The 25,637-nt window shown below is 44.4% G+C and overlaps 1 protein-coding gene across 1 annotated transcript in view; it reads right to left on the bottom strand.

Annotated features, from left to right (window-relative positions):
* The window catches only part of TMC2 (transmembrane channel like 2), a 76,212-nt gene that overhangs the window by 47,056 nt on the left and 3,519 nt on the right, over positions 1–25,637 (bottom strand). The window contains exons 2-9 of the mRNA XM_090048849.1: positions 24,956–25,262; positions 23,126–23,281; positions 20,671–20,761; positions 16,850–16,931; positions 16,654–16,709; positions 10,031–10,129; positions 3,595–3,737; positions 155–302 (exon numbers count right to left, since the gene is read on the bottom strand). Of these exons, the coding sequence (XP_089904975.1) occupies positions 155–302; positions 3,595–3,737; positions 10,031–10,129; positions 16,654–16,709; positions 16,850–16,931; positions 20,671–20,761; positions 23,126–23,281; positions 24,956–25,262 (1,082 nt within the window). The remainder of the gene's footprint in view (positions 1–154; positions 303–3,594; positions 3,738–10,030; positions 10,130–16,653; positions 16,710–16,849; positions 16,932–20,670; positions 20,762–23,125; positions 23,282–24,955; positions 25,263–25,637) is intronic.

Raw genomic sequence — 25,637 nt, 5'->3', positions numbered from 1 at the left:
TAGAATAAGGGTTGAATTATGTCATCCTAAATTGTCCTTGAGATGGCATATAAGTATTCCAAGTATTTTTTTTCCTTTTGAAAATCTGCTAAGCTACATTCTAGCAGCATGTCTAGAAGCATGAGGCTCCCTGTCAAGGAAATATGTCATTTACCTTGAAGCTGGTTGTGATAGATGCAAACTTGTTGTCAGCTGTCTCTGGGTTGCCAATGAGGTAGTCCCAACTAGTGAACATTTTCCAGCTGAAAATGAAATCATTGTCATCCCCATCACCTGTGCTTTCATTGGCATTGCGGGCCATCCTGCATGAGGATACAAATTGTAATGTGTTGGTCTGTAACAGGTTAAGCAGCCACTAGATATATGTATTCTAATATAATAAAAGCTTTAGTCTGTCTGCCCATAACATTTTATGAGCACTGTGATTGGTTGTCTTGGCAGCCAATAACAATGTTGACTGAAACAACCAATCAGAGTGCTCTGCACAGATATATATATATATACACACACACACACACACACACATACACACACACACAGAGGAGCATCACCATGACAATGGGCCTTAACCCTAAACCTGCCTCCCCCAGCTCTACACTTCGGAGGCCGAGAGGGACAGCAGGGACAGACTGGCATAGCAGAGTGCTGGGGGTGAGGGGAGGGGAGGAGCAATGCTGGCTTTGTCCCCCCACCCTGCTTCTTGGAGGTGGCAGCAGCATGGCGTGCTTGCAGTGCAGCACTGGCCTTATCCCCCTGCTCCGGTGTCATCGCCACATCCAAGGGATGTCCTTGCCCCCCGCCCCCCAACCCAGCCATGCTCCTTGAAGGCAGCAGTGGCATTGGCCAGCTTCATCCCTGCCATCATGGCAGCACTCCGTCTCCGGCAGAGGGGGATGCAAGGGATGCGGACTGGCACAGCAGAGTGCCACTATGATGGAGGGGACAGAGCGAGGGGATGAGGCCAGTGTCATTCCAGAAGCACCATGCACCACTGCCACCTCCAAGGAGCAGGGTCGGGATGGGGGGCAGGCCTCCCCTTGGAAGCAGCAGTGGTGTGGGGTGCTGGCAGCGGGGACAGCAGAGCAAGCTTCCCCCCTCCCTGCTCCTGGCAGGTGGCAGTGCAGCATGGTGGGTAGTGGCACTTCGTCCCCACCCTTCCCCCCTTAGGGAGGGGGACGTGTTGGGGAGGAAGGGAGGGAGGGAGAGGAACGGGATGGTGAATGGGGGGTGGTTTCCGGTGGCAGCATCCCCCCCCCCGCTGCCAATGCTGCTGCCGCCCAGCTCTGACAACAGCCAGCAGAGAGGGTGAGGCAGTGGGGAGAGAGGAAGGAGAGAGGGAGGGGGGACTGTTCTGTGCAGCTGGACACAGCACAGGGCACTGGGTGTTGGCAGCCACCACTGTGTGCAAACTCCCCTCCCTACCCATTCCTGAGAGCTGGTGGCAGGGCAGGGTGGAGCAGCAGGGGGTGGGGAGGGCACACAGGGCTGCACTGGGAGTGGTAGGGGGTGGGGGGGCCCACAGTCCCAGACGCAAGGGACTGTGTACAAGGGGGGTGTACAGGGCCAGAGGCAGAGTGGCAGCCCTACGGGGTGCTGGGGTGTAGTGCTCCATTCCCCCCACCCCCCATCATTCATGACAGGTAATTTGCTAGTATAGAAATAAAGATGGTTGTGATCTGAGGCTCTAGTTGTGACAGCTATTTTTAAGAAGGACTGGTTTCATATGTAAGAGAAAAATAATTGTTCATCACAAAAGGATACATTACTGTTTAATTGGTTCACAGTACCCTCAGCGAAGTGGAAAAGGAGAGGAGTTGGTCATACAATATCTAGGAGAATAGGGTCTTGTTCTGTAAGTATGGCTCCTAATTCCTTTGGTAATACTCATAATGAATCATAATAATAGTAGCTCTTCTTAGCATGTTATTTAACTCAAAAAAAATCAAATCTCAGGTGCTGTCTGATATACTAGCGACACAATATTCCAGTGAGAATCAGTGGCTAAACAATGCTGGATTAAAGAAGTTGTAGGAAACCAAAGAATCAGTTCATGAACAGATGTGTGTTCGATTGGCTCCTCTTTCATGTTTGATCCCAAAAATATTTTTTAAACTGCCATTCAATTTTCCAGCATAAATTCCTCAAGCAGAGATAAGAGTACTGATTTTGCATTTTCATGGCAAATGTATAGCAAAGCCTTATGTCCCACTTCAACAAAAGCCTCAATATTTTAAGTGCAATGAAGAGCAACGGGCCTGTTTCAATAAAAATAAAAATGAATTTTGTGTACCCTTTCCTATTGTGAGGAAGGATGGTCTCACATTTATGACATATAGAGCATTGCCAAAAGATAGAAGGTCTATCCCTTGATTTGTATACACTTTCACTGTGACCTTATGCAAGTTACTTAAGCTTCCTTTTCCTCGGTTTCTGTAAAGGGAAAAGTGAGAGCAATATTATCTGTTTCATAGATGGTTTGGGAGCCTAAATTAAATTCCTCTGAAATGCTTTGAGATCCTTGACTACAAAGTCATTAGATTAGTGCAAAGCATTATTATTCTATATAGTTCACACTGGTTTGAGGCTGTTTCTGCAATACTTAAGTGTTTGGATCTGATCTGTACTCTTATTCACAGCAGCAACTCTTGTTGCTTTTTATGGAAGCATTTAAAGTGCCAGGATTGTGGAAATAGACCTCAGTCTATTCAGTAATCAGGATTCTCTTAAATACTCCCACTTCACCTGTTATGTAGTGTCACAGCCACTTGCTGTAATTCCTCCTTAGAAATGTCCATTTTTGGGGAAAACAAAGGGGATAGGGCAGGACCTTATATCATTTGACTTAGCAGACATTAAAGTCAAGGCATGAGGTGTTTGGGGGAGGGAATGCAGTAGGTAAAATAGCTACGGGCTTAGTTCCAAGGATCATCATGAACTAGCACAGTTAGATGGACTAAATGACCCTAATCCCAAGTCTCTCTCAAGGTTATTAAAATAATAGAAGTTTCCAGATGTGCAATTGTTAATTGCTATTATTACAATGTATGCATGTATGTGTGTGTATACACACACCACGACACACTCAAATTAATGTAATAACTGCATGTATATACACACACAGCAGCAGCAGCACTGAAGCTGTCTGCATAAAATCAAGGACTTCATGTTTCATGGTTCTTCCCCACGTACTATTCTCTCTCTCACACACACACACACACACACACGCGTACGTCGGGGGGGGTAGGGAGTGCCCTGAAAATGAACTTCTGGATTTTATGCAGACTGCTGCAGCGCAAGGTTTTCAATAATGACCCATTATGTCCCAGACATACTCTGGAGAAGAAGCCTCCAGTCTCCAAATTCTGTCCTTGTTGTCTCTGCTCAAGCTGCCATACAAGGGCTTTTGTTGGCAACTGGGATGGCTTTTGTCACATGGATCATGATCCACAGAAAAACTGGACTGAGAGTGCCAAGTCAATACAAGAATTTGCTATCTGAACAAGGTTCCATAGAGGGGAGAGTTGAAATGCAACAGAGGTTTGTATGAATGTCAAAGAAAAAGAAAAGAAAAAAACCCTGAAGAACTTCACTTACGTTCTTATAACAACCACCAAGCTATAGCCAAATACACTAATTCCAACCATGAAATATGCCATTGGCAGCCTGTATTTTAACCATCCAATTGTCCGTTGGTTGTTGTAGTAGCCATAAAAAAGAGCAGAGTACTTGATATACCCCTGGTGAAACATACAAAACACCAAAGTTAGATCTCCAGTCAAAGTTATGTGCATTTTTCTGTAGAAGAAAGGTCACAACATTGTGTTTATTTCAAAATACATATATATATTTTGTAGACGTTGTTGAATGAAAAAGGAGAGACAAATAGATTGTGTTTTTTAGTTGTGTGTCCTCTGTATGTCCTCTGTATTTAGTGAACAGTTTATTAAACTTTTCTGTCATTCTGAAATGCCTTTGATAATATGCTCTTAGCTCTTCCACTTACTGGAAGAATCTCTCAAGGTGAAGGGAAGCTGATGAGAAAGTGAAATGTGCAGTCTAAACTGAATTTGCCCCTTCACCGATATCTAACTTTTCACCTGGGCATCACAATCTGCTCCTTGTCTTAAACCTCTCTTTTGTTACAATTAATAAAACTTACCATATTAGTTACAAACTTACCATATTAGTTACAAACCCCAGGACTAAACTCCCAAATACCTCAAACACTATGGTAAATCTGATGTAGACAACCTTTGCATTCTCCAGGTCTTATCAAACCAGTACAAAATGATTTATTCTAATTGGACAATGAAGCACTTCTAAACCATTAGAGATTCATTTCTTTTATGGTCCACTGCTTGTAATGGAAAAGACCAAAGTCAATTATCTTTAACCTTTCTCATAGAAAACAGATCTCTGATGGAAAATCATCTCCCTCTTCTGAGGTGGAGCTGTGTTTTGTTGCATATACATGCACATGTGCACACACATATGAGTGAACATTCATGAAGTACATAGACATTCATTTTATTTCTCAGAACACTGATGGATCCCTCTCCATTTTTCTGTAATCTCATCTGAATTGATGTGTATTACAGCATGCTGTGTTTCTCTTCTGATTTGCATTTTGCCCTCTTGCTGCCTATTTACAGTTTACTGAAGCAACAGGGTTATGACATTCTTGGAAGCCTCCCCTGTTCTGATCGGCCATTTGGAGAAACCAACGTAAAGGCATCACTTGAAGGCCATATGTGAGGCTATATGCCAGACCAATTTCCAGCCCTATGTAAATGCCCAGGTGAAATGTACTTATTAAGTTGCTATTTAAACACTTCCTTATTTATGTAACGCTTCTACTAATTTAACGCATAATGTAGGATGCATTATTATTTTTGTATGATTTCCAGTGGTGTAAACACTGTAAATTTAAACCTTATGTTGGAGGTGCAAAGTGATCATTCACTTTTCTCTGGAATTACTGAGCAGCTATTCAGTTTACTGCCAGCAGCACAGCAGCTGTATGGCAGAAACACAGAAACTTGGAAATTGTAGCAGATTATATAGTGTGCTTTGGGGAGGAGTAAAGAAAAAAACCTTATAAAATATGAAGAGGACAATTCTGGTATTTATTAGAAAGACTGTTTTCAGGTTGGAGTCCTATTCTTCCGTCTATCTAGTTTATAATACTGTAAGGACTAAAAGGTATAGTCTACCAAACATAATGCAGTATGCTCTTTATTTTCCATCTGTGAAATAAGATATTGTGTCTGAAGTCCAAATGAGATGTATTGTTTTCTACTGCTGTCATCAATTATGTAACCTACTTGTTGGTATTCATTGGGCCTGTGTGAAGCAGCTAATATTTGTTTCTGATTCCAATTCAGCCAATTAAGGGGACAGTGATTTGATTCGGTGATTCAAATCACTGTCCCAAATTGATTTGGCTGAATCTGATTCAGAGATTTGGCCACTTCCAAATCGTCCTGAATCTCCAAATTAGACAGGCCCCATCCCCTGCTCGCTCTCCCAGCCCATCAATGGCTGCCCCACCCTGCCCCAGCTCCCAGCACTTTAAAAAATAAATAAAAAGCCCCCACTCACCAGCTGCTGCCAGGCAGAGGGGGTGATCCCCACTGCCCCCCAAACCCTGCCCACTCTCCCAGCCCCCTCCCCCCCATGGCAGCCCCACCAGCCCCAGCTTCCAGCTCTTTAAAAAAAAAAAAAAGAAGAAAAGCCCCACATTCACTGGGCTCCTGCGAAGCAGGTGGGTGAGCCCCACTACCCCCCACTGCCCTGTGCTGTGTGGGGGGCTCTGCTATGAGCCTCCAGAAGCCCTGAGGCCACTGCAGCAGCTGGTAAGGGGGGGCTTTTTTTTTTTTTTAAAGAACCGGGAGCTGGGGCTGGGCAGGGCAGCCATGGGGTGGGGCTGGGAGAGTGGGTAAGGGATGGAGGCTCATAGCGGAGCCCCCCCTACAGCACGGAGCAGTGAGGGACAGTGGGGATCACTCCCCTGCCTGGCAGCATCTGGTGAGTGGGGCCTTTTTTTTGTTTTTTAAAGAGCTGGGGGTGGGCGAGGCAGCCATGGGAGGTGGGGGGTGGGAGATTGGGCGGGGTTCGGGGGCACTCAGGAGGGACTGGGGGAGCAGGCAGGGGATGAGGCCTGGTGAGGGTTAGGATTAGGGTTAGGGGTATGACCTTTTCCCATATCAGACTTCCTTGATGTTACATATAGAAATTAGATACCTTAAATAAACACACATCCATTTTTGATTTGCAACAAATTTCTTTTATGTTTGCTTACATGTAATTGGCTTCTGCGTTTCTTTCATTTTTAAGATGCAGAACTCTTAGGCTTCCTTTATTTATCCAGAACCTTTCCTTGCCTGATTGGAGACATCATATATAAAAACCCAACCAAAGTAAATTCTGTTCATTTCTAGATGGAGTATTATTTCTGTTATAAAATTCTTGTTGCAAATGAAATTAATAGTTCAACTTCTCATTTTCATCAAAGAAGTTATGCATGGAGATATATAGGACTTTTGTTTCCAGGGCTATATGGATAAAAGTACTTTTAGGGTGCCTGTATGTGTCACAGGGTTTAATCCTTATTAAATTGCTCCAGGACCTTGGTTGTCATGGGTGACTTCAATTACCCAGACATCTTGTGGGAAGATCACTCAGCAAAATCCGAGCGGTCGCAAAGCTTTCTCTCGTACGTGGATGACCTCTACCTGACTCAAGAAGTCTATGGGCTAACGAGAGGCAAAGCGCTGCTCGACCTGGTACTGGCTACGGGGGACGAACTAATCAGCGACCTAGTGATCGATGGGAAGCTGGGTGACAGCGACCACGAGCTGATCACCTTCACCATCTGCCGTAAAGCTGGCAAGTCAGTCAGCAACACAGAAGTCCTTGACTTCAGAAAAGCCGACTTTGACAAGCTCAAGAGGCTTGTCAGTCAGGCCCTTAGGGACCATGACCCCAGGGAGATGGGAGTTCAAGAAGAGTGATTGCTTCTCAAGGAAGCAATCCTCAATGCACAAGCCAAATCTATTCCAACATGGAGGAAAGGCAGCAAGAAGGCACAGGAGCCCTCCTGGCTCTCCAGGGACCTAGCAGACCTCCTGCGGCTAAAAAGGAAAGCCTACAAAGGATGGAGGATGGGATTCACCTCCAAGGAGGATTATTCTGCGCTGGTCCGGTCCTGCAGGGAGCAAACCAGGAAAGCCAAGGCTGCAACTGAACTCCAACTAGCTTCAAGCATCAAGGACAACAAAAAGTCCTTTTTCAGATATGTGGGGAACCGGAGGAAAAGCAAGGGCAACGTTGGACCCCTGCTAAACCAGATGGGGCAACTGACAACTGACGACCAGGAAAAAGCCAACCTATTAAATAGGTACTTTGCGTCAGTCTTTCATCAGTCCCACGGGACGCCCATGCCTGCTATGGGACAGGGAGATCCGGGTGATGGGGATCCCCTACCCTCCATAAATGCTGACCTCGTGAAGGAACATCTTGAGAAGCTGGATACCTTCAAGTCAGCTGGCCCTGACAATCTGCACCCCAGGGTACTCAAGGAGCTGGCGAGCGTCATAGCCCAGCCCCTGGCACAGATCTTTGAAAACTCCTGGCGCTCTGGTGTAGTGCCCGAAGACTGGAAGAAGGCCAATGTGGTGCCAATCTTCAAGAAAGGGAGGAGAGTGGATCCGGCTAACTACAGGCCCATTAGCCTGACTTCTTTCCTGGGGAAGATATTAGAAAAGTTTATTAAGGAGGCCATCCTTGATGGACTGGCCCAGGCTAACATCCTAAGGGATAGCCAGCATGGGTTTGTTGCGGGTAGGTCTTGTTTGACCAATCTCATTTCCTTCTATGACCAGGTGACCTATCACCTGGACGAGGGAGATGAGATTGATGTCATATATCTTGACTTCAAAAAAGCTTTTGATCTGGTATCCCACGATCACCTCTTGGTCAAACTGGCCATTTGTGGCCTTGGCTCCATCACGATCCGCTGGCTGGGAAATTGGCTCCGTGGTCAGACCCAGAGGGTTGTAATTGATGGCAGTCACTCATCGTGGTGCCCTGTGACCAGTGGGGTCCCTCAAGGCTCTGTCCTGGGACCCATCCTGTTCAACATCTTCATTAATGATGTGGACATTGGAGTCAGGAGTGGACTGGCCAAGTTCGCCGATGACACCAAACTTTGGGGCAAAGCATCCACGCCAGAAGATAGGCGGGTGATCCAGGCTGACCTGGACAAGCTCAGCAAATGGGCAGATGAGAACCTGATGGTGTTTAACACCAAAATGCAAGGTTCTCCACCTTGGGAGGAAAAACCTGCAGCATCCTTATAGGCTCGGCAGTGCTACACTGGCTAGCACTACAGAAGAAAGAGGCTTGGGGGTCATCATTGACCACAAGCTGAACATGAGCCTGCAATGCGATGCGGCTAATAAAGCGACCAAAACGCTGGCTTGCATCCATAGATGCTTCTCGAGCAAATCCCGGGACGTCATTCTCCCCTTGTACTCGGCCTTGGTGAGGTCGCAGCTGGAGTACTGCATCCAGTTTTGGGCTCCACAATTCAAAAAGGATGTGGAGAAGCTTGAGAGAGTCCAGAGGAGAGCCACGCGCATGATCAGAGGTCAGGAAAACAGATCTTACAATGATAGGCTGAGAGCCATGGGACTCTCTAGCCTGGAAAAGCGCAGGCTCAGGGGTGATCTGATGGCCACCTATAAGTTTATCATGGGTGACCACCAGGATCTGGGGGAACGTCTGTTCACCAGAGCGCCCCGAGGGATGACGAGGTCGAACGGTCACAAACTCCTGCAAGACCGCTCCAGGCTGGACATAAGGAAGAATTTCTTTACTGTCCGAGCCCCCAAGGTCTGGAACAGTCTGCCAGCGGAGGTGGTTCAAGCACCTACATTGAACACCTTCAAGAGTAAATTGGGTGCTTATCTTGCTGGGATCCTATGACCCCAGCTGACTTCCTGCCCTTTGGGCAGGGGGCTAGACTCGATGATCTCCCGAGGTCCCCTCCAGCCCTAATGTCTATGAAATCTATGAAATCTATGAAATTAAATAGGTTTATAAAATTTAAACTTGTTTATTTTGGAGTGTTGAATGAGTGTTTGCACGTACTAGATTTTTGAATGAATGAAGCCTGGTCCTCAGCTTGCCCTGCAGGAGAGTGGGACGGTCCTGCACTGTTCCCCTCCCCCTGGCTCAGGGCTCCCCACCCAGTGCCCTGCCACATAGCTGTGGGAGCAGGGAGCTGGCACACAGCACAAGAAAAAAAAAGTGGCAGCAATTCAAAAGTGGAAGCAGTTTGAAGCAGTGAATTACAAAAAGTTGCAGTGCCATGTGGTGGATAAAGCAGCTCATTACACGTCTGAGTACCTCTGTGTTCGTAGGTAATGAATCCATGGAAGCAGCACTTTACTTTGCAGTGAGCCAAACTAAACTATGGCCAAGGAGTTTTAGTTTAATTCACCAGAAAGACTTTTAAAGTGTCCAGAAAACCGGCTCATGCAAACAGTCATATCACTGCAGTTCAAGAAACAGCAAAAAGTGTGTACAAACACCTTTGGGTATGAAAAATAGGTATCTGACTGTGATATTATGGAGAAGCAGGGATGGAAGGGACCTCAGGAGGTCTTCCTAGCTAAATTGTAAGTTTAAAGTACTATAATTACTTGTGTAACCTATTCTGAAACCTGAAGGACCAGGCTTCTTGCACCACTACTGACCACAATGCCACAAAACAAAACCATTTCTACAATTTGAGAAGACACATTTTCAAGCAGATTCTCTAGTTATATATTCACTTTCCGTAAAATGTATCTATTCCTTTCAGGCAGAACCAGCAATTGCATATGTACCCAAGATATGTGCTACAAATATATTGCAAGTGAATGTTTACCAAATTAATATTTAAATGAGTGCAAATGCAGAATAAATTTCACTCCAAAATGTTTTGGGGCCTGCTTACTCTGGTAAATGAATATTTGGTTCTTACCTCAAAATCCCAAAGGACAGAAAAATCCATGGCTGTTGCTTGTTCAGCTCTGGGTACAGTTTTTCTCGGCATACTTCCATAAGGCATTCCCATCAAGACCTGATTTAAGTTAATGGAGACATATTTATAGTCTACAATACTGTACATCTCCCTTCATTTTCCCTTAATTATATATTTTCCTTGTTGGAACAGGTCAAAAGAAAGGGATGATGGAAGTCTGTTTATAATGTGAACCAAATTCACAAATAGGACCTTAAAATTGTATGGAGAACTCTGCTTGTAAGTACTTAATTCAGTCTCAGTGAGCTCACTTAGTTTATGATCACCATAAATTTCCAGTGCTGCTCCAGATAGCTGAAAGTGCAGTACCTCCCAACATATTCCTATAGCACTGGACCATTGGCCTTGTAGCCCCAATTCAGTAAATTGCTTACCAGAGTTAATGATGTGTGTATGAGAGATGGCTTTTGAAGTTAAGAGTTGCCTGTGTGATTTGAGAAAATAAGTTCTGATTTAGAGAGACAGGTTGATTTTTGCTTTTTTCCTGATGCATTGTCACAGTGACTAGCAAAGAGTTGTACTGAAACCATGGGAGCTTTTAGAATAACCACCACCATATTTTGAAAAATGTATTAAAACCAACAGGATGCTCTCTTTGTAATGGAATGAAATTTTCCCAATGCTTATATTGGTAGGTCTTGTGACAATTTGGAATCAACTGTGAATAACACAGGTGAAAAAAATGTGTTAAGGTAATGTGAAACACTCACAGACATAACCCCACTGATGTCTATTTAGGTTTTTGCTCCTGACTTCCTAGCCAGTTAACTGCTGCTTTTCTCCCAAAGCCTCACTTTTATCCCTAACCTTATCCCTTTATATTCAGTTGAACTACAGCAAAACAAAACTGGTGAGAGAAGTAACTCATACCATTTATAAATGGCCACTACCCCTTTCACTTTGTTCACATATTCCATATCTCTTGAAGCCCATACAACAGCAATTCTCAAACAGGGTGCTGCGGTACCCTGGTCTGTCCTGAGATTCTTTCAAGGGTGCTATACAGTGTTAGCACTGTTATGTAGGCAAACACCTACATGATTCACAAGTTAAATCCAGATATTTCAAATAGGAATTCATGTAAAAAATGTTTTGACTTGTTGTAATCTTTTTTAGTTTTTTGCAACAGAAGAATTTCTGTATTACTTTTCTGTAGTCAAAAAAGGAATGACTAATAAGAGATGGCATTTTCTGAGTGGTGCTTTAAGCCTAATGTGAGGTGTACTGAGTCTAAAAAGGCTGAGAACTATTGCCATAAAATGTGATGGGGGATAGGGGTGTGTGAAATGGGCCCTATTCAATTTGGATTTGGCTTGAATCAGGAACAGTGATTCGATTAGTTGATTCAGATCACTGTCCCTGATTTGATTCAGCTGAATCCAAATCTGAAGAGTCAATGCTGATATGGACATAGACACAGCTTTAAATGGCTTTTCTACATACCTTGAGGTACCAGGTGCAGCTTGTGAATGCTGTGATGGTGGGGAGAACGGAGTGTCCCACAGGAGCATGGGGAGAGGGGTCCTGCATGCTCAGTGGTGAACCCAGAAGTAGACCAGAAGTATTTCCGGTCCACTTCCAAGTCCACCGGGGAGCATATGGGGAGGGTGCACCCTCCTAGCTCAGAAATCAGCCAAGGGAGTACCCTGGGTGCCCCCCCCCCCCGACCCAGGATGTACCAGTTGCCAAGCCGGGAGGGAGGGGCACGGGGGGCAGTCCCCAGCGGACCCAGAAGTGGACTGGAAGTGCTTCTGGTCCACTTCCGGGTCTGCTGCTAAGTGCACTGGGGACCCCCCACGCTCCATCTGGCCCACCATCCCACATTCACAAGTTGCCTGGTACCTTGAGGTATGTAGAAAAATCTCTTAAAGCTGTGCCTATGTCTGAATACTTGAATCTTTCCGAATCTCTCTGAATCAATTTGGAGGGATCTGATTCAATTCAGAGAGATTAAAGGGTCTCCTGATTCAGTTCAGATTTGGAAATTCAGCCGCTGAATAGGGTCGAATCTCTGCCGAATTGAATCAGCAACCAAAGCTTTGCACAGCCTTAATGGGGGATGTGATGGAAACAGTGAAACTAAATTAAAAGGTCAAAGTTTGGAAGAAGCCTAAGAGGTGGGTTTCTGGATTTGGGCAAGTGAGTTTGATTTTCCAGGAAGAAATTCAGGAAGGAGTTCACTGGGAGCAATGGCAATGTTTATCTTTTGGGCATCCTGAACCACAGGTTAAGTTTTGGTCCTCTACTCTCTATATAACTAAATTAATTGCAATGTAATGAAGGCCCTTATTAGCTCAGAGCCCATCATAGCCTTTCTGCTGCCCTGGTTCAGATAAAATTTAATAGGGAAGTGATTCATGGCCTCTCTGGGACAAGTCCTAGCCCTGGCTACACTGCTATAAACCCAAAAAAACTGCAGTCACCTTAATGGAGTGGGTTTAGAATTTGACCATCTTACTGTCTTTTCCCCTCCTTCCCTTAATAATACAGTGACCATTGTATTACTGTGAAATTCTTCCTATGTAACCTCAAGTATACAAATTCAATAGGAGCCACTGCTTGCCAGACTGATGTTTCTTGAATAGTTGAACTGTAGAACAGTTGTGCCTATCAAAATCTGATCTGGGTACCTGCAAGGTTGTTTTTCACTGTGCTTTTCTTCAGCCTTCTAAATATAGGAAACTGTTAGATTTAAGTCACTGGTGCCTCAGAAGTGTTTTCTAGGGCATGGTGGTGAACTTACACACAAGCAGCAGTTGGGAGATGGTAGAAATTTTTACATTTAAGATAGGTTTTTGATCTTGATGCTCCATTGAAATTCTTTGTTTAGCATCAGGCCTCATCTAGGCAAAAATGGTTCTGCGGAAGCCATAGTGAAATAGCATACAAATGAATTGTCAGTGGGGGAGGAAGCTGGGTATCTCAAGGGCCTGGGATTGAAAAGGATATCAGTAGTTAATAGAGTGAGATGTCCAAAGAGTTGCCAACAGCATCAATAGGAGCAGAGTTAAATCAGTTGCTGAGCACTGCAGATATATCCCATTGATGTGTATGCTGATCCTCTTTGAATATTTTTTCCTTTGTATGTCAGAGGGCTACCTGAAAATATTATACAGTTCTGGAGTAATGAAATCAATCATTTTTGGGAAAACAATCATTAAATGGCAAGGGACAAAGGGAGAACAGTGAAAGGTGGCATCAGCAAAGTAGTGTGAAGAACAATATTTTTCATAATGCAGTTGTATCCCACAGTAAGATAGGGCAGAAATAGCTTCAGAGCAAGACCACTATATGCCAAAAATAGTTGCCTGGGAGTGAGTCATAAAGACTTAATAGCATATTTATAGGTAAGTTGTGGATAATGTGCAGCAATGTCTAAACACCTCATAAATAGCTTATAGAATATATTTAAAGCCACCATAACACAGTCATAAATAAATAGTGTGTGTATTTTAAGGGCTGCATTTAGATTTAAAATTATTTTTAATTAAATCCTTATTGACAAGCTCTATTTACATATCTTAAGAGATTAGCATGCAAAGGACAATCATTATGCATACAGAGGAACATCCTTTCCTTCAGGCAACCATGCAATATTATGATGTAGTATTTTTCCTTTGGTTTTTCCCAAGAATTTCAGATGTTAAAATATCTATAAGCAATATCATTTGGACAATATCTGTATATTGCGACCAAGCATGTTGTTTTCTTCTGGACCATATGGATACTCCAAGCTTATAAGATTTGATGGTTCTATTTTTCATTCTGGCCAAAACTTTAAAAATTCCAGCCTGAAGTTGAGTTCTAAATCTGCATTTAATTGCCTCCTCATAGCATTTTCAAAAGCAATTCGAGTAAGTTAGGTGCACTAACATCAGTGCAGCGAGACTTTTAAGTCACTTAGGTCTTGTTTATACTGCTTCCCTGCCAAGACCGGGACCACTGCTGCCTATTTGTTCCACTTGCTGCACACACATGACAGCAGTAGGACAGAGCAAAAAGCTTTGAAGGTTCCTACTGGTTCCTTTCTCCCCTCCAGCAAGAGAGTAGAACAAACCAAGAATGATTAAGCCTTTAAGTAGTAACAATACCCACCAAATATATCAGTAAGACAGTCTAGTGTCATGTACCTGCATAACTGAATTCTGCTCATTGTAAATGTCAAAATGAGGAATAAAAATTGACTGATATTCAGATGATGGCATCACTGGAGATAATGACACCCTAAATCAGGGAGGCACTTTCATTTGGCCCGTGATGCCCATCAATGAATTGTGCCTGCCCAGCCCTTCTGCCCACAAGGGTGGGAGTAAGGCACCTATACCTGCCCCCAACATACCCTACTATGCCTTGCTCCCAACCTCGTGGGTGGAAGGACCTGGTCCTAGTAGCACTGGGAAGGGCTGCTGCTGCTGGTTTCCCAGGCATCTCTCTCCCTCCAGGCAGCAGATAGGGAAGCAGGGATGGGGGCAGGGCTACAGCTGGATGGGAGCACAGAGCTTGGGGCTAAGGCTGGCTGCAGTGTGGAGCCCATGCCCAGGGGGGCAGTGGCAGCGTGGAGCTCAGCTGGGTAGCATGTGGGTGTGAGGGAGGGTGGAAGGTTTGGCTTTGTAACACACTGGTCTCTCCTGCAGTCAACACAGGCAACGCTGTGGGGTAGGAAGGAGGGGTGTGTAAGGGGGGCTTTTCTGGGATGTGAAAGAGGGTGGGGACTCCCCCCCACACTCTCCCCATGATGCAGCAGCAGGCAGGGGCGCTTGTTGCCTGGCTCTGGCCAGTGCACTGCACATCTCATTGAAGAGTACAGTCCCCGCTGGGAAGTCTCTATCACTGGTGCTTCCCAGCACTCAGGGGTGGGGGGGGAGGGAGGGGGGGAAGCACCACTGCACATTGAGGTGAGGAGTGCAGCCCCTGCCAGGAAGTTTGTACAGCCAGAGTTCCCCGCACTGGTATGGCACAGGAAGGAAGCTCCAGGTATGGGAGCTGGCTGCGGTCGGGAAGGCAGCCAGGTCCAGTGCCTGGGGCTTCCCTACCCTGCCACCTGAGTGCTGGGAAGTACCAATGATAGAGACTGCCCAGCAGGGACTGCGCTCCTCAATGAGATATGCAGTGCTGGCCAGAGCCAGGCGCCAGTGCCCCTGCCTACTGCTGCACCATGGGGTGAGTGTGGGGGGGGGTCCCAAACCCCTCCCACCCTCCCTTAGTCCCCACAAACACCACTCACCCTGCAGTGTTGCCTGTGTTGACTGCCCAGAGACCAGTGTGTTCTAAAGCCAAACACCCACACACCAGAAATGCCACGCAATCCCCCAACATACCCTATGCCCCCACACATAGCCACACCCCCTCACAAACTCCCCCGTGCCCCCTCACACACACAAACCCTCCACCATACACATACCCCACCATACACCCCCACCATACACACAATAAAAGACCAAAAATTTATTTTGAGTTATTATGCAATCACCTCTATCTACAGTACACAAAGACAAATCATAACAAAAAAATTTTTTGTAATAAAATTAAAATATGTTATAATAGGTGTTTGACTTTTAGTGTATGATTTGTTTTTTTCTGGCTCTAAGATGGCAACCTTCCATGCAAAGAAGTATATCTGGGGGGCAAGAGGAGGGACTTCCAATGGCAAAGGTCATGGGTTAGGGATGGGACTTCTGGTCCCAAGATGAAGAACAGGGGGCAGGGCAACTGCCAAGGAGCAGAGCTACTCTTACGGACCTCGACTGCTCACCAAATTTTGTAAAGCAGCCCTCCAGCCAAAATAATTGTCCACCCCTGCCCTAAATAAGGTCCCTGGAAATGAGAACATGTTAGATCAGATGGTATTCTATATGCAATGTTATAAGTCAAAACTTTTCCATTTGGGGGCATGGCCCAAGGTTGTTTTTTTTATACTTTTTAATTAAATCCACATTTAATGATTTTTATAAAATATACTCTATTACTTGAAAGCCCAATAATGTAAAACACCAATGTGTGCTGTTAATCTCATTTTGACATTAACTGTGCCCTCAATGCTATGTGCTATGACCTGAGTACACAAATTGGGTGTGAATTCTTACCTGTTTTTTTCCTCTAGACTATACGGCTACAACCTGGATACCTGACACATGGAAGATATCACATTTTAGCCATTTTTTTAATGAAATCTTCATAATTTCACAAGGAAGAAGCATCTTTGACCACCTGAAACCTGAGATACTGCTTCTGCCTTTGTTCAAGGTAATTTGCATCATCACAGAGCCTCACAACAGAGCTCAGAGTCACCTTACCAGGTAAGAAATGCCTGCCCAGAGAAGTATTCCATCTATTGACTCCTCTGTGAAATCCTATAAAATATGAACTTTCATTTCTACCCAAGAGAACTTTTACAAGCTTTTCTCCAATTCCTGATGAAGGGTGTTTTTGCCCAAAGTCTTGCATTTTTTTTCCTAAAAATCTAGTTGGTCTAATAAAAGATATCACCTCTACTATGAGTCTTTAATTCTTACCTCTGGAATTATAACTAGTCCAAATATTAAACCAAAAAGAACCAGATTTACCCCATACATCCATCGCAGAAATATGAAGTAAGATGCTACTGAAGAGCCAAAGTGACCTTAAACAAGAAGAAAGGTAATGATTAGAACTGTGGTGATGTAACATTCTCATTTATAAGAAGTTACTTTAATACATACAGAACAGAGCAACAAAATGTTTTTTATAATGCCTCACAGCTTAAGAGCAAATTTCACTTACTTTCCACCTCTTTTATCTTCATTTCCCAGGGTATACACTGAGTTTTAAAATTGTCAAAATCTCTTTTAAATTTCACCCATTTCTGAAACCAAAAAAAGCATTGCAAATTAGAGACCAGCTAAGATGCTGTTGAAGATGACTGTGGGGCTTGTTTGTCTAGGGAGTTTTTTAGTTCTTGGTGAAGTTGCAAAGAATCAGCAATGCAGAAATGGGGCTGGATTCCCAAGGCAAATCAGAAACAGCAAGCATGGAATTGCCAGTCATAGCTACTTTTTGGGAGGTGACGGGGGTGGTGAGAAGGGGGTGAACCACACATAGTCTTTAATGGGTTCACTGGGTGCAGAAGCACTGACTTTATTTCTTTAATTGTCTCTTTTACCAAATACTTGTTAACTGCTTAGTAGGGGTGTGCGAAACTTCCATCACTGATTCAATTTGGAGAAGATTTGGCTCAATTCAGAGGCCAAATCACTGAATCTGAATTGAATCGAGACACAAAAAAACCCCTCCAAATCGATTTGGAAAAAGATTTGGAGATTCTGAGATTCAGAAGACAGTCTTTCAGGGGAACAGAAACTGAGAAGAGGGAGGGGGAACAGGGGGGATCTGTAGCTGGCCAGTGACTGTGATCTTTCCCTAAGTCCCCTTCCAATCACAGTGCTCTGGGAAGGGACATAGAAACAACATGTAAGCCTCTGTCTGCAGCCTTTCTATTTCTTTTGTGAACTGTTTCTGCCTGAGGGACAGTGTCTGAAAGTTACTACTGGACTGGCTGGGCTTCCTAATTGGTCTCCTGTTAGTCTGTCTTCTTGGACTAGGTACAGCTTACTAATTACCCTTGCCTAGAATCCCTCTACTTATTCCTATCCAATCCATTTCTTTCAACTTATTCTTCCCCACAAAACCTCTCATTTGATCTTGTTATTTCCCCCCTACACACACACTTTAAAAGAAAGCGGTGTTTTCTCTGGCAGTGTGATCCATCACTGTGTAGGAAAACACAGACATTACACACGCACACACACACACACACACACACAGAAGAAGAGATATTAATATTATTAATTACACACACTTACAGTAAACAGAGAAGAAGAGATATTGGACACACACAGTAATCTGAGAAGAAGAAATATTGTTAGTTACACACAGAGAGAAGAAGAGATATTACAGCTGCACAACACATTCTCCAGCACAGGAAAGATTAATATGAAGCATGCTGAAAAGGCAGGTGCAAGGTCTTCTGGCAGGGGAGGGAGAGGGGATAGAGGTGGTAGGGGGAGAGCTACAGCTTCAAGTTCTCCCTGCCCCAAATAGACACATCCGCTTTCCTGGCAGCCATAAGTCTTCTGCTGCCAGTGGGAGCAGTACCTGTCCCTGCACCCGCACCACCTCCCCTAACATCCGAAATAGCCGCCAGCACCAGCATGACCATCTCCTCCACCCCAATTTCATCTCCCAGCATAAGCCTCCCAGTGCCAGAGGAGGAGCTGGATCTGGAAGCCAGGGACCTGAGCATCCTAGCAAAAGAAATTCTGAGGAATGAGGCAGAATATGATTGTGTGCTCCACACCTCTCAAAGTTCCACTAGAGCCAGGTCTCCATATCTGGAAAGCACCTCGGTGGAGGTGGAGGAAGCAAGTGGCTCAGTTGAGTCAGCTCCTCCTGTTGTTGTGCCTCAGCCTGCTGAGGAGGGGGATGAGGAAAGGTCCCCACACTCAATCCAGAAGCTGGAAGGTAATGTACTGTGGAATCATTTTGAGGTGGCAGATGATCCTAAGTATGCTATCTGTCAGCACTGCCAAAGGTAGATCAGCTGGGGTCAGGAGGTAAAACACTTAACCGTCACAGAGATGCTGCTGTATCTCAGGAGGCAGCATCCCATTGCCCTTGTTCCTCCTCAGCCTGGCATCAGTGGGAGCATGCTCAAAGGGAAGTCCCCCTCTCACTCCAAAGCCCCCCCATCCCTACAAAGCAGAGACAGGCCACCCTGGGGCAGTGGGGGAAAGCCGCAGACAAAACGGGTCACGTTGCAAAGGTGAGCAGGGTCACCCAGAGCATTGGGAGATGCTTGCTCTGGCAGTGTGGCAGCCCCAAGAAATGCCAGGACTGAGGACCTCCCTGGTGAAAAGTGGGTAGGAGATGTCTTATACCCTCCAGCCACTACACATATGCAGAGTCCTGGCTGGAGAAAGCCCAGACCCCTAAGAACTTTGAGAGGCCTGAGGATTGCTGGTTGCAGTGGAGTTGTGAGCGAAGTGAGCTGAGCTTAGCCACCTGAGATGCCATCTGCAAGATGTGGGCTTTCAGGTTTAAAACCTTTCATCAGGCTGAGGAAGTATTTAGCATCTAGAATTTACAAACCACTTTTCAGACAGGCCTATGGACTGCACTTCATCAACCTCCTAGGTACAGAAACTCATGAACTCAATACAGACATTGGAATTCTGACACACTACAACCTGCCGGACATCTGACTCCCCAGGTACCTCTCCACTTTTACCTGCTACATCCCTGTTCCCCCCTACCCCAGTCTGTCTCTCACCCCCTGATACCTCCATTTCTATTTTCAATGACTGTCTTTCTTGCCTGCATTGCATGCCAGCCTCTGGTTTCTTTACTATTCCTTTCATCCAGGAAGAGCACATACACAACAACTGATGCTTTTTCAGCCTGATGAAGGGTTTTTAAACCCAAAAGCTTGCAAAGAAGAATTTCTCCAACTATTCAGTTGGTCTAATAAAAGATATCAGATTGACCCCAAGAACCTTACCTGGGGTATGTCCTTAGATCAACATGGATACAACCTACACCCCTTAACATACACAAGTGACACAAGTTTTGCTTTTAGCTGTTTGAGGTGCAGTTTCACAGAAATCCCTGCACCACTCTTTCTGAAACCTGGCAGGCCTCCCTCATGGCCGCACAATGGGTGACGTATGTGGCAGGACAGGGCAGCTATGTGATGCCCCGCTCTCAGAGCTGGAGGCAGCAGTTTAGTTTCTCACCAGCCAGCAGGGAAAGAACATCTCCCTGCTGGGCTCCCATACCAGGAAGAACTTGGAGGTATAAAGGCTGGGACTATATGGAATGGAGGCCTCACATCATCCTGGTCTTGACCTAAAACTGCATGCTGCCAGGGTGGGTAGTCCTGGGTGGGACTGCTGGGGGTGTGGCAGCCCAATGAAATTCCAGGACTGTAAACCTCCCTGGTGAAAGACAGGTGGAAGCAGGAGGCACCTGATAACCTCCAGCCACCGCACAGTCCTGGCTGGGGAAAGCCCAGAGCAGTAAGATCTTTGAGATGCCTGGGGCTTACTGGTTGCAGTGGAGTTGTGAGAGTGAGAACAAGGGCTGACCATCCCTGCAGTTTTCATGCCGCTGTGCCTTAACACACACATACAGTCACACGTCACGAGTTTTGCTTGTTAGCACCTTGAGGTGCAGTTTCCCATAAACCACTGCACCTATTTCATTGAAACTTGGCAGGCCTCATGGCCTCAGAAGGGACTACCATCCCTGCTGTTTTCATCCAAATCTGCCCAAAAAATGACAAAGTTATAGGTATTTCAGTGATTCCCCATTATATTCTATGGCCAAATCTCTCCGAATCAGCATTGAATCTTCCGAAGCCGATTCAACCTAATTGATTTGGGACAGTGATCCGAATCTCCAAATCAAATCACTGTCCTCCAAATTGGCCGAATCTGAATCCAAATCAAATACTTCCCAATTCACACAGGCCTACTGCTTAGAGCACAAATATGCTGCATTAATGACTGAGCATTCAGGCTTCTCTTTGCCATTACTGCAGCTCTTACCTTTGCCATCATCACTTTATATGCGTAGAATTTTTTGCCCTTTCCTTTTCCCAAGGCTCCTTCAAACTTCTCTACAAAAGCTTGTGCCTCCCTAATTTAAAAAGAGAATATTTTACAATAGCTTTCAACTTCTGTGAATTTATGCTGTTTGCAATGGGGAAGAACATCTCACCAAATACTTCCTCCCTGATTTTAGACCTACATAAAATAAAAGCTCAGAAGTCACCTGCATTTCTGATAGTATTAATATTCAGGGTCATCTTTGTGACTCAGTAGTAGAAACCATGATCTTCCCTATTCTACAGCTCATTAATAACACATGCATCAAGAAGAAAGGGAAACTTGCTAGCAAAATAAAGGCTGAGATGGAATATAATTTCTTTGTATAAACACGTTAGTTAGATAAATACTAGGATACGAGAAGAGCTATTTTGGCTAAAGAAAAGAATACTTAGGAATAAATTGGCTAAGAATAAATTTAAACTGGAAATTAAAAGAAGCTTTTTTCAACAGGCTTTGAGTAGGAGTATTTGGAGCAAACAAAGTAGTTTTAGGATTGATCTTGATAACTTTAAGAACAAGAATATATGACTGTTGCCTGTGAAAGGAACCCTTCCATTCCCATGCCCCTACACATCATAGGTATTCTCTTTACACATCACAGGTATCACACAATTAATTGGATAATTGTGTAATTGCCTTAAGACCAGCTACACATGTGAAGTAGCTATCACATGATAAAAACTTCCAACCAGCTATAGTTAAATCTTGAAAATTTGTACTGTCTTTTATAGCTGGTTGCTATTGAGCTTTAATTTGCACGTGTAGTAGGATTTCCCTTGTGGCTGAGAGCACCTTCAACTGACAGACCTCCCACCCACAGGGGTGTACCATGCCTAGTGTGCCTTTACCTGCATGTGTAGAGGGGGCCTAAAAATCATATTATGGTTAATACACTCACTTATAATGTGACCTTGGACAAGATGCCTCGGAGCACAGTTTCACAATAGGATGCTTACAGCTAGGTCCCCAAATCAGTGCATAGGCACTGATGTTTGAAACTAATGGCTTTAATCTTTGTGGTCCAGTTTTATCATCTGTGAAATAGGGCTAATACATATCCATCCTACAGATATGTTTATAAAGATAAATTGCTTCATACTTATAAAGTAGATTGAGATCCTTGGAAAGAAATAAAAAGTATTAGTGTTATGAACTCTAGCCCATGCTCCTAATGCAGCCAAGGTGTTGTGGCAGTGTTGTTTGAGTTGAATAAGCTTGCTCCCCTCCACTGTCAAGAGAAAAGAATAAAGGAGAGGGAAATGTAGTTGATCATGGCATCAGCTGCTAAGACTGCATCAGCAGGAAGATATTCTAGTAATAATAATCTTTTGCCCCTTTTAGTAGCATCTTTCATTCTGAGTCTCCAAGCACTTGACAGATGACACTGAATTCCATTTTTGTGGTACATGAACTTTATTCTGCCTCCTACCTCCTTTTCCCCATACAGATTAATGGCAGCAAAGGACTTGAACTGCACATTGGGAGGTGCATGCAGGTCAGCTGGGCTACTCACAGTAAAAGGAAGACTCAGACAAGCCGTTGCCCATTGTGGCTAAACAAATAAATCACCTATAGGCAAATGCAGTGCACTGAACCTACTCCTATAGGTAGATTCAAGCTTATTTTAGGATTGAAATTTCCTCTCCTTGATACTAGCTTTCAAATCCCTCACTATCATCCTCAACACTGTGTTTTGAATTATTCTCTCTCAGCCCACTATTGGATAAGATAATTACTGGAGAGAAGAGCCATTCTTTTACTGACATGTGGATTTTTGGTTCCTCCCCTCAGTGTTCCTTCATCTGTTTCCCCCGAACAGCCAGCTATGTCCTCCACTGTAAATATCTGTATTACTTGCACATACAGTACTGCACCTTTAGCAAGATAGGTAATACTGTTGTGTGCTCTACACATCTGTAAGTAATACTGTCTTTTCCTGAATACTCTAACATGCCGTAAAGCTTCTGGCAGTGCAAAGTAACCCAGAGACTAGCTGCTTGATTTCTGTATCTCACTAGGCATAAATAAGCAGAGAAGGGCTCAGTTTGCTTTAACAAGGAGTCCTGGAGTCAGTTGTTCAGCAGGCTTTAAATAAAACGGTAAAATGATCCCAGCCTGGGAATCAGGCAAACAGATTTTGTCCAGCATCTGTTCTCTGGTTACAGACACTGACAACAAAATCCTACCTCTGAACCCCTATCATGTAGACCACAGCACACTGGCCTCATTCCACTGGTTGCTTTTTCCAAGACTGGGGTTTTGAGATGGCAACAGGAGCATCAAGATGTAATTAATCTGAATTGCAGTGTACACTCCATGACTATTAAATTCACACTCTAGTTTCAGTGCTTCCCACCATAGAAACGGAAGAGTTAGGAATGCATTAGGCTACCTGAGCACTGTTAACTTCTTTGCCATACGCCAAGGTTTGTTCCTCATGGTGGATATCAGCTTTTTCTTTTCCTCTACCTGCTCCTTGAGCCTTTCTAGTTCTTCCTCTGACAAAGATTCTTCATCAGATGAGTTGGAAGCAGATGGGGAAGAAGAGCTAGGGGAGAAAGAGAGTGAAGTTATGAAGTAGAAGCAAGGGGAAAAAAATTAAAATAATAAAATAAAAATGGGGTGGGGGAAAACAGAGCCTCTGCAATACTTGAGGAATCCTGAAGCCATTTCCAAAGCACTAAATCAGAAAGTTGCCATTTAGAGTGTACAAGAAAATAACCATTATGTACTTAATAAAGATGCCAGATTTTCTATGTTTGAACATGTTTAGGGGTCACCTTATACTGAAAAATGTTTATTTTCAGTTCTGTTATTACCTAAGTAAAAACTACGATACATGAAAGTTTTAAAATCAGAACCTGTATGAATTGTCTACCACCACCTAACCTAGGTAGTACTGGATTTCCATGAGCTGACACCACCTGAGCTAAAATGAACCATTGTCAAAGGCAAAGAATACTTTGCTTGGGAATCCAAGTAACAACAACTTAGTCCATCACCACTTTTCCTGTTCTTCTTCTTGTAAAATGACTCAACCTTTTTATGACAGCTACCTGCCTGTGATTGCTGTGGGGTATCTGATAATAGGGCTGTGCGAAGCTTCGGTCACTGATTCAATTCAGCAGAGATTTGGCCTGATTTGATTTGGCCGAACCGAGCCGAATCTCCAAAACCAAATTGAATCAGGAGACCCTTTAATGTCTCCAAATCGAATCAGAACCCTCCAAATCGATTCCAAGAGATTCAGAAAGATTTGATGATTTGGACATAGACAGTTTTAAATGTTTTTTCTAGATGCCTCAAGGTGCCAGGTAGCTCGTGAATGCTGCGATGCTGGGGTGGATGGAGTGTCCCACAGGAGTATGGGGGGTCCCCAGCATGCTTGGCAGCAGACCCAGAAGAGGACCAGAAGCACTTCTGGTCCACTTCCAGGTCCACCAGGGAGTATGCTGACAGGCCCCCCTGAACCTCTCCCCAGCTTGGTGACTGGTGCCTCCTGGGTCTGGAGGGGCACCCAGGGTCTGCCGGTGGCCAATTGCTGAGCTGGAGGGAGGTGCAGGGTGGCAGACCCAGAAGTGGACTAGCAGTACTTCTGGGTTCACAGCTGAGCACATAGGGGCCCCCCTGCACTCCTGTGGGACACTCCATCTGCCCCACCATTGCAGCATTCATGAGCCACGCCTGGTCCCTCGAGGTATGTAGAAAAAACATTTAAAGCTGTGTCCGTGGCTGAATCACCGATTCTCCAAATCAGCATCAAATCTCCAGATTCGGATTCGACCATATTGAATCGGGACAGTGATCTGAATCAACTAATCAAATAACTGTCCCCAATTTGGGCCGAATCCAAATCCAAATCCAAATCGAATATGGTCTGTTTTGCACACTGCTAAGAGTCAGGCAAAAAAAAGGCTGGGAGAAAATAAGAGGACTGCAACAAAGAAAAATCAAAAGGGAAGCAATCTTAAAGCTTAGGAAATCCTTTCTAGGTTGTTCTCTTGGTTGACCCAAGGCAGCCCTTAGAAATATGTGCTTTGTTACATATTGAATTTAAACCAGAATAACCCTGATTACATTTTTTAAAAATTGATAATTTACAGCCATCTCTTATTTAGCAACCTTGACCAACATGACACAGGTTCACCATTAGAAATATGCTGGCATAGAACAAAATTGAAATTCTACAATGTGGCTTTATAACTGGCCATTGTTAAAATACCTCTCTCCATTGCCTTTTTTCTTTTTGTTTGTTTGCTTCTCCTTATTTTCTGCCTCCTTTTGGTCTTTGGTAGCAGCTTTTCTGTGTCTCTCTCTCTTCCCACTTGGTGCTTTATCCGATTCACTTTTCTTACCACTGTTTTTTATTCGGCGATTTTTCTTTCTAGTGAGTCTTTTTCTCCGGAAAATCTCATCTTCCTCTTCACTTTCGTCTACTTCCTTATTTTGCTGATTCTTCTCTTGTCTGCTTGACTTGATTGCTTCCCTTGAGCAGGGCCTTTGGACTGTCTCCTCTTCCTCCTCATCTTCTGTAATACATTGTGGAGTAGTAAGGGTTTAATTCCTTTCCTGAGGGTTGACATGATGACATCAACAGGAAGTTGTCAGCCACCTTTGTGTGTGTGTGAGCAGTTGCAAGAAAGCCCTTTTGAGAGAAAGAAGTCTCCCTGCCTTTTCCTGAGCTATGAGATAGCACACATGGAACTAGTTCTTTTCTAAACACTTAACACATGGTGTTAATATAGTAAAGATTTGCCTGCCATATAGTGAATAGTGCATGCACCCTTTCTGATCTAGAGCCCACTGAAATAAATGAAAAGATGCCCATTTGTTTTCATGGGCTTTGGATCTGGCTCATACTGAGAATCAGTTTCAGCACTTGGTTCAGCGCACAGTTTCCATTA

This window comes from Crocodylus siamensis, chromosome 5 (genome assembly GCF_052110815.1).
Source record: "Crocodylus siamensis isolate JL-2025a chromosome 5, ASM5211081v1, whole genome shotgun sequence".
Taxonomy (NCBI): domain Eukaryota; kingdom Metazoa; phylum Chordata; order Crocodylia; family Crocodylidae; genus Crocodylus; species Crocodylus siamensis.
This window is presented reverse-complemented; position numbering and strand designations above follow the sequence as displayed.